The 17,064-nt window shown below is 36.3% G+C and overlaps 1 protein-coding gene across 5 annotated transcripts in view; it reads right to left on the reverse strand.

Annotated features, from left to right (window-relative positions):
• The window catches only part of TTC7B (tetratricopeptide repeat domain 7B), a 115,456-nt gene that overhangs the window by 15,185 nt on the left and 83,207 nt on the right, over window positions 1-17,064 (reverse strand). For all 5 annotated transcript variants that reach the window (XM_041472019.1, XM_041472021.1, XM_041472020.1 and 2 more), the window contains 2 exons: window positions 15,095-15,235; window positions 12,770-12,972 (listed from right to left, as the gene is read on the reverse strand). In XM_041472019.1, the coding sequence (XP_041327953.1) occupies window positions 12,770-12,972; window positions 15,095-15,235 (344 nt within the window). The remainder of the gene's footprint in view (window positions 1-12,769; window positions 12,973-15,094; window positions 15,236-17,064) is intronic.

A 17,064-nucleotide genomic window follows, 5' to 3' on the forward strand; every position in this document is an offset into this window, starting at 1 on the left:
ATGCACCAAAGCATAGACCTGAACAGAACACCTAAGAAAAACTAACCACTCATTGTATAATAAAAAGCAATTGTATAAAAGCAGCAATCCTTTTTCCCTTTTCTGTAGATTTCTACATCCACGTACTTGATATTTAGTTCTAGTTTGAAGTTAACTTTTCTTGAATTTTATCTTACTACCAAGTAAAAATGTAAGATAAGAAACAAAGATTTATAGGAGTAGTTTACCTTTATCACCTATAAAATATGTTACTAAAAAACAGTGCAATGTTTAAGTGAGCTCTCAAAACCAGAGCAAAAGTAATCACAGAAACAATGTACTGATGCCTTGGGTAGTTCTGAACCAGTCTGCTATCCAGACATCTTCTGCACCAAGCATCTCAGCTGCAATGACTTGGGTAATAATATATTCATTGAGCAAATCCAACACTGACAAATCTCCCATAAAGGAACTGGGAGAGAGATGTAGATAAGTGAAGTAATATATTATTTAAGAGTATTGAAAGTGAATGATACAGACAAGGACTTCATTTTACACATCTGAGCTGAATAGCTATCAAGGAGCTGCCACAGATCCCTTCACTTAAACTGCAGGCAAAGGGAAGAACTATCAAATATATAATTTTCACTGATAATCAATTTTCAATTATAGAACTGATTTAATAATCTATATTTTAATAGGAGGTCCATCAGTGAGAGTACTAAATTTAAATATCACAAGGGAAAATCCTCCTAAAGTCTGCCAACCATTTGCAAGTCAAAACCCACAAAAGACATTCCACAGGCTCCTTTCAGTAGGCAGTGGGAATACTGATACAAGATTGACATTGGAGATGCCTATGGGGAAAATTATTTTCTTCACATTGCAAAGGCACTGGAAAGAATAATCACAGGAATTAAATGTGAGTCCCATGGACGTGAGGCTCAGAATGAGAAATCAGGAGGCTTGTACTGTATTTAAAGCCAGGTATGCCAAAGCACCTACACTTCAGTTTCCCCATTTCTTACTGGGAATACATGCTTCAGGGCCAAACATATTTGAAACTTAACATGCTGTGCACTCAAAATTATTATGAAAAAAAAGACTACAGCCTTTTTAAAATATCTAAATTTTTTATTTAGAAAAAGAGTAAAAAATATTTGAGTTATTGTCTTACTCTCTGACATACCAACTCTTAGTTGCCACAACTCTTGCAGATGCTCAGTTTAGCCAGTTACTTTTTATTCTTCCAGATTTCCTCAGATGCTTAAATATCCACGCCTGAAAATATAATAACTATGACTAATGGTATTTTTTTCTCAAATGCCAAGAGTTTTTTGCAAAGCTAGTGTTTTAACAAAACATACAGACTGGAGTCATGATTAACTGGTGAAACTAAAGATAAACTGGTGAAACTATTACCTCTTGGCTCTCTATAAAGTCCACACATATTAGTATCAAAATTTAAAAGGTGCAGATCAACACTGTACTGGCTGACTGAAAAAGTGATGAAAGCCAAAAACAGCTTTCTGTTTTCAAATTTATCATTACTTAATCTCATTCATGATGTATTTTTCCACTCACCTCAGATTAACCAGGTTGTTTACCACGATAGAAGCAGCATTAAAAGCACTAATAACTCTAAATCTACAGTCAGTTTTATTCAGAGAAGACACTGGCCTTTTCCAGTGAGATGAAGTACACAAAGTGGCCAGAAAGCTTGCCTCCTCTCCCCTACTGAGAAATCAAGAGATGGCCGATTTCTGAATAGTATCACCACATAATTTTCTTCATGCCATTTGTTGCTACTTATTGAAGAGAATATACTCTAATAGGTATAATAACGGAAAAATAACCATCACACCTTCAAAATAAACACAGTTTTCAGAGATGCACAAAACCCACTTCAGATTTGCCCACAAATTAAAGCTCTCTGAAACAACTGCTTTCTCTTTAATAATTTGTTCATCTAGATTAAACAAATAACTTGACATAAAAAATAGCCCATCACTAACCTTAAAGGCCAATTCCCTAGCTGCAGCTAACACAAGTTTGCTACCAGAAAACACAGTCTATTTTAAAAGAAATCTAATATTGGAGAAAATATATTATGCTCCTCACACATAGTAAGTTGGTTGAGTTCTTCCCAAGTGCAAGGTGCAACTCATCTTTAAACAGTAGACTCATGAGCAGGGGAATTACTGCTTAAGTATAAAACTTGCTAGCAGAGAAGCTAAGCTTCAGCAAATGGAAAAGAGGTGTTCAAATAAAGCTTAAAATGAGATGAGCTGAAGAGGTAGAGAGAGACATAAGAAGACTGCTCCAGACTGGGGATTTGCAGAAAAAACACTGAACCAGAGTAGACAACTTATCTGGGGAATACAGCTGCTTGACATAACCCTGCAAAAACGAGGATTAAAATTATTTTCTGGGGGACAGTTGCTTCCAGATCTCTAGCTTTGCATTAAGGTAAGCTACTTTTTGCTTGATAAGGATAAGATAAAGCACAGTTTTCAAGAACAAGTTGTTTATAGTTCCTAGTCAGAAAAAAAGAATTATAATTGATTAGGTAACTTCTGGTCCTCTCAAGAGCAGTCTGTTTTCCCAGGAAATAGTTTCTGCCAAAGCAAGTGAAGCTCCCCTGAGACAAATACAAAGCAAAAAGCAAAAGATCATTTAACCAGTGCATAGAAATGCACCTGAAAACTGCATGAGATTTACAGCAAAATAGATGCATGATAACTCCTGCACCATTTTATAATAATAGGTTATTCTAAGAGAGACTGAGAAAGAGTCAGGGCTCAGGCACCTGGCGATGGTGCTGCAAGTTTCTCTCACACATTTACTCAGCACCTCAACTGAGCCACATGGAATGGTTTATCTCTTTCAGATTGCTGTTGATGGTAGCATTTACTTATATTGCACCAATTTGCAAAGTTATGCAGCACAAGAAAAGAAAGAAACAAAAAAAAGGACACAACATGTGTAGATGATTGCAGGCTTCATATGTCCTGTAGTTAAAGAGTTCTCATCTACAGAATTCTACAACAGAACCTTTCTCAGGAGAAGGAAAATAAAATCTCTCTTGTTCATTTAAAGATAAGGATGGCTACTCTCACAAAGCCTTTTTCACATTCTTTATATTTGCACCCCCTCATCCAAATCCTAAACAATATTTCTTTATTAATTATATGAAATTCAATTATAAGTGATTAGATGCCAGATGTTACCTACAAGCAAAGCATACCAGGTGCTACATAGCTTTTATTGCTGTGCAAGTTCTCAGCCCCAGCTATACTTTAACAAATTCAATGAGCACAAAAATGCCCAGGGAAGCAAAATAATCATAATTAACTCAGTGCATACTTCAGCAGAATGACCTAATTTAAAAAGTGTTTTGCAAAGCAAAAAAGGCAATTACACAGAGCAAAATAAAAATAGAACTTTTGAGATCCATGCAAAAAAGCACCAGCAAGTATCCATAGAAAGGGATGTAAGAGACTACAGAGGATAGCGGGGAAGAGCAAACATTTTCAATTTTTCCATGCCTTCTCTCTTTTCCTTTTTGTTATTTTTTTTTTTTTGAAAATAAGGAGAACTCAAATATCAAGAACAACTATTAGCACTTCATTGACACGAGGCCTCCTGGCCATTTCCTGAATTACTAAGACTACTGACATTTTCTTTATGTTAAATTAGTCATCCTTGTTAATATTTTTTTTATTATTATAAATCTGTATGTTTTACATCCTACTTTAGGCAGCCAGTTACCCAGAAAAAGGCACAGAGGAAAGAGGATGTCAACAAAACCCATCTGTCAATGACTTCAATGTAGTCGTCCCTTTAGAAGATAAAAGGCATAAGAAGATGGAAAGACTCTGGAAAAACTTTTAATAGCAATTACCCTTTCTAAAACATGCCAAAAAAAACCAAAAAACCTTATAAAGGAAATTTTTCATTATGCTGTGATCGGATGCTTTTACAATTTTGCTGACTCTTTATCATCTCTACTAAGTACTATGAAAGAGATACTTCCCATGTAAACAATGGTAAAGAGTAATAAATATTTTGTTTTCTTTAAATAATATTAGACACATAACTGTCTATAGAAGCCTCAATGCAATCATTAAGGTATACTTGAGCCTTTAAGAAAAACATTGAGAGAGACAGAAGTCCAAAAACCTAATTTCTGGAGGTCCCAACTGAGGCTTTTCAGTTGAACTGTTTTGCTACTGACATGTCTGTACGCAAAGATGGTAAGATGTCTCCAAAATATTAAGGCAGTTTTGTAGGACAGAATATATGTATAGATATACATGTGTATATTTTATATGCACACAGTTAAGATGAGTGGCATCAGTTGAGAAAGGTATTAATCTCTTGCACCTTCCTTCCATGATTGCTATGGGTAATGTACCACAGTAACAAGAGAAGAAAGAAGAAAATTTGTGCTTTATAGATTTTTACCACTGGTAAAAATACAGCAAGTCTTACATAACAGGAAAATGTAACAAGACTTGTCCACAGACAAGTGTTCCCATCATGTTTCCTAACACAAATCATTACCTCTATCTACAAAGCTTGCCTTGCTTGCATTCCTAGACTCACAGGACAACAGAAGTAGGAGGGGAACTTAAGATTCTCTACAGCCAAACTTGAAGTAGAGTCACCTACAGTGGATTGCCAAGGGCTGCCAGATTTTGAGTATCTCCAAAGATGTGAGACCCCCACAAACTCTTGGCAAGTGGATGCATCTTACATGTGCATCTAAAATACTGTCACCATCACACAAATGCTAACTCATCATTCTCCTGTTCCTGTCAATTACTTGAAACAATGTAGGGCAGGGAATCCCACCTCAGGTTCTTTGTTATGATGTCTAGAAAACCAAAGCCCTCTTCCAGGCTGGGCCATTATGATCCTAGGATTTTTTTCCTTAAAATGAAACTATACTTGGTTGCTACTTCCCGAATTATTTGATCCATAGTTTCTGTATATGAAGTGAATTAATAATAGGTCAGTTTTGAAAACAGAACCCAATTTGAAGACTTTATCCGATAAATGTGAATCAAAGCTTGAGATGAATACTACTTGTATTTCAAAAACTGAAAACAAAGATCCTTAAAATCTTCTAAGCAAAGAGAAGGAACTTTGGAGTAATACTGCATGTTGCAGACTGACCTGCTTCAGCAACGAATTGTCATGAATTATCTGGTGGGGGAAATTTTATCAGTTCCACACAATACAATAAAAACAGTGGAATGATTCGTGACCTGCCAAATAAAGAGCAGTAACTCTGGCCAAAGCATCCCTTCCTTCTGCCAGCATCTGCCACTAATTAATTTTCCACTTTTTAAAATGGGAACAAACAGAAGTGATAAAATGGTTTCTGGCAAGCTGTGCCTGAATAGATAAACTGTGGAAAAATCTATCACACAGATAACATGAAAACAGAAATTTAAAGCTGAGATTGCGGGCAAAAATGCTTCTGCTAAAAAAACCCAGCAATTAAAAAAAAAACCAAAACACAAACAAACAAACAAAAAAACCCAAACAAACAAACAAAAAAACCCAAACAAACACTCCCCAAAGTTTAAAAAAAACCAAAGCAAACCCAGCCCAGATTTCTGAGCCTTTAAGTGTTTCGGAGTGTTGTTTGGTTTTTTTGGGTTTTTTTTGTCTACTTTTAAATTAACTTTTCTGGGATTTCTATTTGAAAGAGTTTCTCTCTGTATGCAGAAAGCTGCCTTAACCATTACTACTAGATTCTCCATAAGTAGCACACCTCAACAGCTTGATTTCTCCATATAAGTCCAGCTCCCTTCAATGCAACCACTGTGCACGCTGCACAAAATCAGATTGCCTTTTGCATCTTCTGCTACGTGGATTGTCTAAACCAAACGCCCGTTTAAGCGAGCTGCAGAATTCCTCTTGCAATGGCTGACAGCTGAGGACAGCACCAATGAGCCGAAGAGACCTTGGGGAGCTTGCTCTCACAGGGTGAAAAGCATCCAAGAATGGAGGGATTTTCTTGTTGAAAGATCTGCTCCTGTCACAGCTGCTTCAAGCCATTTGGAGTAAATACAGAGTAATGTGAAAAGAAAGTCTGTTATGAAGCAGGACCTTTATAATCAGCCTCATAATTCCACTTACAGAACAGTTCTCAGGGAATCAACACAGTCTTGCCTGAGTAAATGGGAGCTCAGTGCTCCAAGCTATAAACAAAATTAGTGCTGCAAATTCCTACAGTCACTTTCTGTTTCCAAAAGGCAACTAGGTTCTAGTTTAAACTCAGATTTGAAGCAGTTATTGTTGTCAAATACTGAACATATATAGATTTGCTTTAAAAGAGTACTGTGAAATTCAGATACAGCATTTAGGACTTAAGAAATTCTAGTAATCTTTCTCCAAGCCAGTATGAAGCAGTAAACTGCTGTATTTGATCTCAACATTAAAAAATAAAATAAGGCAACTTTGAAACAAACAGGGAAAAACACTTCCCTAATTTTTCACCTTGATTTCCACTGTAATATACTTCAAGCACTAATGACCATGCAATTTGATTTTATGCAATTTTTTACTGCACCAAGCACTGATGGTTTTCTCTTGTAAGGCTAAAAGGAGAAATAATATTTTCATGACAGAAGAGAATATAGCCTGTGAGTGCCTCACAGCAGATGAAGTATTTAAAATGTATTGAAATGGTCCTTGAGTCACTTGAACCCAATGGTTTCCAGCTTAAAATGAAAGCAGAATGGCCATTGTTTTCTCAGGGTACAGAATGCAATCACTTGAAATATTCAGATGTTTAGATGTGGTCAAATCACAGTAAAATGCATTCTGTAAGGAGCAGTGAGTTTTTGGCCAAACGTGTATTTTGCTTTCTCTACTTTTTGTGAAATGATCTTGAAATTTCTGAAGGGCAAACCCACAACATTTTATACACAGATCTAACAAAACCAATGACCTTCATTTCTCCATTCTTCTTCAACCACCTTGTGCGTAAGGATGCACTTGGAGAGTGAGTCAAATGAGCACTGAGATTTGGCATCAGCATTTAGCACTGTAGTAATCAGTTACAACCCAAACCACCCATGAGAACCAGCACAATGTGCTTAGGACAAACCTGTGAGGCCTAAACCAACAATTTTACTGTGCAGGGGCCTGGGGATGCAAATCAAATTAATTACTGAATGTTCTTCAGATGAGAACACTGAATTAGTGAAAGAAAAAAAGTTAGTTGAGTGACTGTGTTTCTCTTCCTCAACTCCCATGACCCCTTCAAACAGGTTCTGAATTCATGTTTTAAATTCTTCTGTGTTTTTCCTTTTTTTCCAGTCAACTCAACATCTGTGACAGGCTTACAAGCACACACAACCCATTCATACTGCCAGACTTCTTTCTGGCAGTGTCTTTGGGTTGAAAAAAAAAATATAAGAAGTCAGTATACTACAGTAAGAAATAAATAACTGTATTTACAACTGAGAGTTAAAGCACACACAGGTAATCCAAGCCTTATGAGATCTGGTTTAGCTATGCATAATTATAGGAAACTAATGGATATCTAACAGTGCGAAGCAGGAAATGTAACTCCCTAAGATATTGCTTTTTGAAAACTAATTTCTACATGAGCAAAGCTTAATTGTTTAAGCAATTTCTCCCTTTCTGTTTTAGTTTTCTGCTCTTAGAACGAAAAACTAATTTCTACATGAGCAAATTGTTTAAGCAATTTCTCCCTTTCTGTTTTAGTTTTCTGCTCTTAGAACGTAAGTTACTAATAACATTACTGGCAAGTGCTATGTTGTTGTTTTTTAACATATTCAGAAAATACTACAGCCTTCTGGGATTAAAACAGCATACAAATACTGGATACCTATTTCATCTCAAAGCTACATTTAAGTAGGAAATTTGCAGCCTGAGAGAGAATACATAGATTTATTTCCTGGACAATGGATTGAAATATTCATTGCTATTTCAGGCATTACTGAATGATGGCCTGTTTCAGGAGTTTCCAGATGTCAGCAGTAAGGGCTACTTTCCACAACAGCACTCTGACTGCAGAAGATAAAAGAATGTTTATTCCTTTTTTTGCAGAGGAGGAAAACAATGAGAAAAGCAGGAAGGCAGCAATAATGCAGAAATCTGGAGGTGGTGATAAAGGGTAGGGAGAATGGAGAAAGTTGTATAAATAAATCCATTCTGGCCAAAATCAGGCAGGTGATAACCACAGGTATATGAGACTGAAGTGTAAATCATCTTTTTAAAATTAAGTTATTAAACAAAACTTTTAATTTCATTAGGTGTGAGAAAAAAATATTTGCAATACAGAAAACAAACCAAAGCATTTTAAACCTTTAGAAGACAAGTTGATGCTGTTTTTTCTGAGTGCACTATACAAACCTTAAAAAGAAGAAAGGACACTGCATTTGTTCAAAAGAATTGTTGCTGCATTCTGTAAAGTACACTTAATTAATACTGACATGTTATTCCTTCCCTCTTGACATCTTGTGAACAGTCAGGGCTAGCCAAATAGCAAGTTGGTATAACTTCTGGCTTGGAGAAAATTTCAGTTAGTGACAAACAGTAAAAAACAGCACCTGAGAACAAGGCAGAGTTTAAAATGAGCATTGCTCAACAAAATAAATGAATGAATATATGGATTAAAACATTAAGTGTGCAGGGAATAATAATTTAATTCCACAAGGAACTGCAGAGAATGTAAACAGCATTTCCCCTTGAAAAAAGCTAGTTTTGTTGTTGGGCTGATTTAATTAATCAGCCCCCCAACATCTTAGAACGGGTGGAAATAGCGGTGAGCAGGAACAGGAACATGCTGCCCCTGCAGCCAGCTCCCCATTGCAATAGCTCCCATCTTAGGCAATGCAACAGTATGGCCCAAGCAGCTCCATTTCCCAAGTTTAGCTCAGCAGAATACAGCTAAGCCATTTTTCATTCACACATGCATCAAGACCCCAACATTTGGTGTTATGCTGTCTTAGGCATTTCATTAGTAAGGTAAAAACTTTCCCTGTCAAACCCTCCCATTTATGATTATCATTTTGTTGGCAAAAAGATCTCTTTCATCACTCTTAACTGCTCCAATTTTCACATCATCATCAAGATCTCCTGGTTTTCATTTTAGCAACTCTCTTTAAACAGGAGTAAATCTATGAAGACCCTAGAGACAGCAGCAAAATGAGTAAGAAACTGTTTCTTTAAAAAAATTGTAATTTTTTGCAAAAAATGATGAAGCCAGTCAATAGAAAGTAATTTCATTCAGATAATACACTAGACTTCTGCAGAGTCTTCATGGTCACACTGACAGAATGTGGAGTCTGCATGAGAGACAAATGCAAGAGTCTTTTGGCAGAAACTCCAAAGCGCAGCACATGCTGTAACTCCCAGGAAGAAGTACAACACTTCTGAAGCCACAAAACTAACCTTTCTGGTCTCTACTTACACAGTTCCCCAGTAATTTAAATTAACAAGGTTGTTTCTGTGTAGAAACAGTAGATCATATTCAGGAATAGCTACTTAGAGAGACTTATGGTGAAAATATTGTATGAAATGCTGTATGAAAGACAGTAAATTTTTCAAAGTTTTGGTTTTCATCCTTCTTACCGGAGTGATGTAACATCATTAAAAGGATAGATTATAAAAGGAGAAAACTCCTCTTCCCAATATGCTATTGTTGTTCATACAAATTGAAACATACATTTTATTTTGCCTTTTTTTTTTCTCCTCTGGACAACTACAAAGACTCAAACCAAAGATTCCTGATTTCCAAACCATTACCATCAGGAAATTTTATTGAGTGTCAGATGTCACTCATTCTAAAATTTTAATAAAAACAAACAAAAGTCGTTCCAAACTGATTTCAGGTTCAAATATTTCAAGCAATTTCACTTGGAGAAGCAGGCCTGGATACAGATGTGAATGTTAGAATTCACACCATCCTTAAATCTTACTTGCTTTTTGTTGCATTTTGTACATAAAGCACTATGATTTCTACTCAGTATTTGCCCCTCAAAAGGAAATTCACCAAAACTTATTAAACAAATATAGGCTCTAAGGTAACTTTTATGTGGAAACAATTGCATTTGATATTACTTTCTAAGCATTGCTAGAAAGCCATATAAAATATTTTTTAAATATCAAATTAATCACAGAAAATAAGGGTTTTTTTGCACAGAACTTTCATTCATAAACCAACTGTCAGCTTAGAATTGTGAACACAAATATTAAAAGTTAATGTTTGAGCTGTTGTCATAGAGGCTGGTACCTCCACATTGCTGTTGTGATAGCTCCCCCGCCACTGAGATCACATTTCTTACTAATAAATAGGTAAATATACACAATATATTCCTACTTAAGTGTTGAGATATACAGGTATTCATCTATACACACAGGCAAGAGTAAACACTGCAAGCTTCCCCATTAAAACACTTTTTGCAATAGTCAAAAGGTCAAGAAGGATACAGAAGCTTGTACTTTGTCCTACATTAAATTAAACAGACAAGTATTTTTATAGCATATGTCTTGAATATTCGTATTTAAGCTGCATAAATCTCTCAGAATCTACTCAAAACAACATCCTAGTGCAGAAAAGGTGTAGAACAATAGAAAAAGCTCTTAGAAACAAAATTTTAAATTACAAGCATCTTTAAAAAGGACTGTCCAATCCAATGAAATGAGCAGCTACCGTCAAGCTAGGATTCAAACAGAAAATCTTATAAAAAGGAAACCTGGATTGGAAGCCCAATAATTTTCATCTCACATGTCTCTTAGCTAATTTCTCAGTCATTCTGAAGAGCACTGTGTGTTTACAGACCATTTATTCAAAAGTGCATTCAGAGGAGGGGCAAAAAGATACCCAGCAAAACATGAGCTTTCATTTTCACTGAATTGCACTGCTTTAGATTGACTGCTTGCTTCTTCAGGAAAGGGAATCTTTTGACATTTGTCAGCAGGCTCAAATATCCTGAAATGCTGAAAGAGGTGAAACAAAAAACTTACTCTGTGCTGCCTTCCTATCTGATCTTTTGTCTCATATGTTTCCCTCAGGGATGCACAAGAAATTTCTCTGAATAATTCATAAGTACCTAGGCAGAAACCAGCTTCTATTTCTGAACAAAAAGATTGGGTAAGAAGTTGATTTCAGCTGTCTCTATCTGGAAGAAAACTGGATTAAAAGTAATTTTCCTAGCATGGTAAGCACACAATATATACACGTATGTATCTATGAAGTATATAAACAAACATATGTTTATACTGGGAAAGGTACCTTTGTACTTAGAGCTACACATTCATTTGGGGGCAAGACTGATTCTCTACCTTTCAAAAACCCAGGAAATTACATAGCACAAAGGCAATCAATAAACATGCAGAATGCAGAAAACAGCTGTACTCTGCACCAGTGTGGCCTCGAGTGCTGTGTGCAGGTTTGGGCACCATAGTGTAAGAAGAATATAAAGGTACTGAAGGCATCCAAAGGAGGGCAATGAGGATGGTGAAGGAGGCCATGTAAGGAGGGGCTGAGGTCACTTGGTCTGTTCAGCCTAGAGGAGACAGAGGGGAGACCCCACTGCAGTTGCAACTTCTGTGAGGGGAAGAGAAGGGGCAGATATTGATCTCTTCTCTCATGAACAGTGACAGGACTGAAGGAATGGCCTGAAGTTGTGTCAGGAGAGGTTTAGGTTGGATATCAGGAAAACCCAGACAGTGGTTGGGCACTGGAACAGCTTCCCCAGGGAAGTGGTCACAGCACCAGCCTGAGAGAGTTCAATTGTTTGAACAATGCTCTCTGACACATGGCGTAACTCTTGGAGTGAACTGTGCAGGGCCAGGAGTTGAACTTTATGATCCTTGTAGGTCTCTTCCAACTTAGAATATTCTATGATTTGGAGGTGGTAAACTGACTGAAGTCCCAGGTTTTGCCTCTTTACGTTGTTAGTGAGAAAGAAAAGAGGGCGTGGGAGGACTAGAAGTGTTCTGAAGGCTTATTCTGATTTTCTTATTATTTTATCTTTTAATTCTGTTAATAAAGTTTTCTTTATATCCTTGAAAGTTTTGAGCCTGTTTTGCTTTCCTCCTAATCCTTATCTCACAGCAGGAAATGAGTAAATAAATTTAGTGAGTGCACTGGCATTTGGCCAGCACTAAACCCACTACATTAATTGGTGCGTTGGGCGGGAAAGAAGAAACTCAGATTGGCAAACCAAAACTGCCAAAATCCACAAAAAAAAAATTTTAAAAACCAAATAAAACCCCACCAAACAGAAAATAAGTAGTGGAACAAGCTGCCACAGAAGGCTGAGAAATTATCAGCAATATAGATGCTAAGAGTTACTGTAGACGGTCATCTGTGGCAGTTTATAAATATTTAAAGTCAATACTAGAATATTCTATGATTTTATGAATTTAACTTTTACTTCAGAATACCAAAATGACTGGTCTTTCCTGTACAGTATTCAGCTCCAGTATCCAACTCTTCTCTTACCATAAGCCACCTTCATTTCCCAGTGGCATGAATATTAGGCAGATGCAAACTGCTTCTTCTTCAGTAGTTTCTACTAGGATTGAAATAGTCTTATGGCCTGCAAATCCTTTTCATGTCCCAACACACAAAAGACAGAATAAATGCCAGGAAAGACTGTTTCCAAAGCATTTTGTAATAAGAATATAGATTCCAAACTCACAAGGTACAGGTTACCTACACCAAGTCAAGACTTCACAGTACAGTACCACCAGTTGAGGTGACATTGCTCGTGAACATGGGCTCAAGACTTACCAGCCTCTGCATGCTTTTCACGTGGGTAGGACTAATGGATAAGGCCTCTTCATACCAGCGTTTGGCTTCATCAATATTTCCACGAAGTTCAGCCACCTGACCCCTCATGTAGAGAACATAATGTGACACTGGAAAGAGATTAGCTGCTTCCTGGGTACACGCTGTGGCCTCAGCAGGCTTCCCAATTCCTATGTAGACTTCAGCTGTGAAAGGAATGTCAGGACCAATTAATGATTCTTGCTTCATTATACCATGACTAGATGTTGTCACATGTGCTTTATTTGTAAATACTTTCACTTTAGATAAAGACTATTTTCCTAAAAGAAATTTGTATCTTAAAAGAGAAATTATTACATAAATTATTTTAAATTATTACCTAAATTATTTTAAATTATTTTATTCTTTCAGGAAAGTTGTTTTTCTAAGTGTATCAGGACTTACAAATTCTGAATGTCTGTTTGAAACCCCAGAATACTCTTTCTAGTTTGCAATTTTTATCTTAAATCTTGGATTTTTTTTTCTCTTGTGGAGAAGTCTCCATGGCATGGCAAGAGAGATTCCTCTCCCTAAGAGAACTGAAGAAAGACTGTTTTGGAGGTGGTAAACTGACTGAAGTCCCAGGTTTTGCCTCTTTACGTTGTTAGTGAGAAAGAAAAGAGGGCGTGGGAGGACTAGAAGTGTTCTGAAGGCTTATTCTGATTTTCTTATTATTTTATCTTTTAATTCTGTTAATAAAGTTTTCTTTATATCCTTGAAAGTTTTGAGCCTGTTTTGCTTTCCTCCTAATCCTTATCTCACAGCAGGAAATGAGTAAATAAATTTAGTGAGTGCACTGGCATTTGGCCAGCACTAAACCCACTACATTAATTGGTGCGTTGGGCGGGAAAGAAGAAACTCAGATTGGCAAACCAAAACTGCCAAAATCCACAAAAAAAAAATTTTAAAAACCAAATAAAACCCCACCAAACAGAAAATAAGTAGTGGAACAAGCTGCCACAGAAGGCTGAGAAATTATCAGCAATATAGATGCTAAGAGTTACTGTAGACGGTCATCTGTGGCAGTTTATAAATATTTAAAGTCAATACTACCACAACACAGAGCAGGCAACCTTACTACACCCTGTTGGACCTTGCCCTATTCTAATCTGTGCTGCTTTTGAGTAGCCCAAATGAGATCACTATTATTAATCACTGTAATTGCTTTCTTTCCAGTCTTCTGGGCTTTTTCTCTAAACCACTAAACCATTTAAAACTGGGAGCCATAACCCTGCAATGACTTTCACACCATAAAACTGTAGATGTAAATAGGTAAATTCAAATGCTACATAAATGCTAAATTATAAAGCACTGTTTTGTTATAAACATGAAAGAAAAAAAAATATGTCACTGAAAAATGCTCTGAAAGCAGAACAAAGCATAACAATTGCTGGCTGATTTCTAAATTACATCTTTCTGATCCAGCTATCAATAAAAACAATTGCATGTTATACATTTTTAACTGTATAAAAATACACTGGATCATAATTTTCTGGTTAAAATTTTATGTAACAGCCACTGGTGATACTGCAGTTAGCTTGAGGTACCATAACAATACTAAATCCACTCAAGATGACTCCACATTTAGACAAACAATCCTGAATCTTTAACATCAATGAAACCAGAAGGAAAAGAACAGCATTTGGGCTCATTGTTGCAGCTGCAAGGGACAGGTTGCTCGATAGTACTAGTACTGTTTCTTTCCCTGAATATGCAGAGTTATTTCTTTTGTATTATAGAATTTTGTAGTTACAGGAACTCTAGGCAAAAATCTTACAAACATCTTTTTCCATTCGATAGATTCAGTAAGCTGAGATTAGCTCAGTTGGTTGGAGCATGGTGCTAGTAATGCCAAGATCACAGGTTCCACTCCCTCATGGATCATTCACTTTAGAATTGCACTTGATGATCCTTGTGAGTGCCTTCCAAATCAGAATATTCTGTGATTCTGCAAGGACACTATATTTCCAAGCACCAAGATACTCTAGGTACTTCAGAAATGAAATTATTCAGGGATAAGAGTACTGTATTTGTTCTACAGAAGCTATGACTCCACTGGTAACAGCTACATTCTAAAACTACTGCCTTATCTTTCATAAATGATCTTACACACAGAGTAACTCTAGTATGTTTTTTATTTCTTAACTTGTTTTTGTGCCTCACACATGGAAAAAATATTATCTGATAAGTGGTAACAGATTCTGAATGAAACAAACAGATTTTGTTAAGTCCTCAGCCTAGCAATAAAGGAGAGGGCATAAAAACAAACAAAAATTACTATCACAATACCTGCATGAAGCCATATTTGAGCCAGAGTCATCCAAGGATGCAGGGGACCTTGTTTAGGGGCACTGCTTTGCAGGGAAGAAGCAACCTCAGACAATGCTTGCTCCACTCTGGAAGCTGCTATTGATGTGGCATGGACTGAACCTGTAGAAGCAATAAAACTAATTTACCAGCACAGAAATAATGAAGGCCATATACATTGCATAAAACATTTAATTGCAACCCTTTGCATAAGAGGCTGTACCCCAAACTCAATATTTAATTTACATTTATCATTTTGGAGAATTTTTTAAAATGCCAGATTAATTTTCTTATGAAACCTTTCATATTGGTCTGAAAGTCTATCTAAAAAACACACTAAACTTTGGTAACTGTACCTGACATTTTTTTGGGTTGCTACTATGAATACTGTCTAGTAAACTTGACACATCTTTTCTGGCAATGTGCAATCCAAAAAAGGTTTGTAATGGTATCATACATCGTAGTCTTCAGGCTTCCGCATTCACTTTGATGTTAGTATCACAGAGTGCAATTAGAGGATTATTTTACAATTAATAACAAAACAAAACAAAAAAAAAAAAACTAAAATACACCCAGCAATCATGACATACACCATTAAACTGCACTGAATGTAAAACGTGCCTAATCAAGAAGGCTGAGTTAAAGTACCTTGTGGCAAAAAAGTCCACAAAGATTTTTTTGCATAGAAAACATTCCCAGAGCATACTAAAGATAATTCTCATAAAATGTATAATTTCCAAGTCAGATTAGAACCTCATTGGCAAATAATAACCTTTTCAAAGTACTGGAATTAAAAAGCTTCTATGACTAGAGAATATCTAATGGCAACTGTACTTCGGATAGTCAATTACTGCCAGCATATTTAGTCATGACTATTTTTTTAAATCAAGACCATGAATGTTTTAAACTACACTCCTTCTTGTCATCTAAGCCTCAGCATATCTCTAGTTGTTTTATAATTACAAATTACAAAATCTCATACTGATTAGGCCTGATTAAAAAATAAAGGCAGTAAAATATTCCATAATGGATCAGATGAGAAATTGTCTAATTCCATCACCATATCCATAATTATCAATAAGGGCAGATACTCCAAAAGAAAGTATTGAATCCTGTACAAGTAGAACTGCACCCCAAAAGCTGGTCCTCATTATTACAAGTTAAAAAATAAACAAGACCTTCACTCAATATCGCAGGTTTTCTAAGAATTTTAATGAGAAGAGATCTGTCACATGAAATATGAATTTTTAAGAGTGACAAAATAAATCAGCAATCCAGAAAGCACCAGAAATTCCTAGTACACAGATCAGTAGGAAAAGAAAGTTAGTCTGAAAGCATGCATCATAGCTCCCTTAATTGAAAGAAACAAAGGAAAAGCAGCACAGGACATAATTAGCATTTCATGTCATTATGAACAAGGAATTGTCCTGGATATCTGAAACAGTGTCTGGCAGTAGAGTTTGCTTTCCCTTTTACAGGCTGATGAAACAACTCAAAGTCCAGCCTGCACAGCTGAACATTCACTACAGTTCTTGTGTCTCATATTTTAAAGCTTAAATTCAGAAGAAATTTAAAATGGAAGCCTAAGCAAGAAGTACATGGAGTGTGTTATAAGAAAAATACTAGCAAGGGTACCAAAACCAAGCACTAGTCACGAGTAATGGCTTGTGTGACTGCCATTTCTGTGAAGCTCATCACTGCAGCCTGGCACTTGTTAGCCTTCCAGGGACTAATAGTGAAAGCACCTTCTTCTCTTCAGAGCAATTTGTAAAGAAAAGGTGCAATTCACTGCCATAAAGGAGATCATCTAACCTCCTCCTTTGGAAAAGCAAGTATGCAATTTTGTGTTAAAAAGGCCCTATATTTTCTATTTTCTAAAGCAAAGACTCTGGCTGCTAGCCAGGCCACAAGTAAATTCATACAGAAAGTGTGCAGTTAGTTTTTAAGCCTCC

The sequence above is a fragment of the Pyrgilauda ruficollis genome, unplaced genomic scaffold (assembly GCF_017590135.1).
Source record: "Pyrgilauda ruficollis isolate IOZ18807 unplaced genomic scaffold, ASM1759013v1 scaffold28, whole genome shotgun sequence".
NCBI lineage: Eukaryota > Metazoa > Chordata > Aves > Passeriformes > Passeridae > Pyrgilauda > Pyrgilauda ruficollis.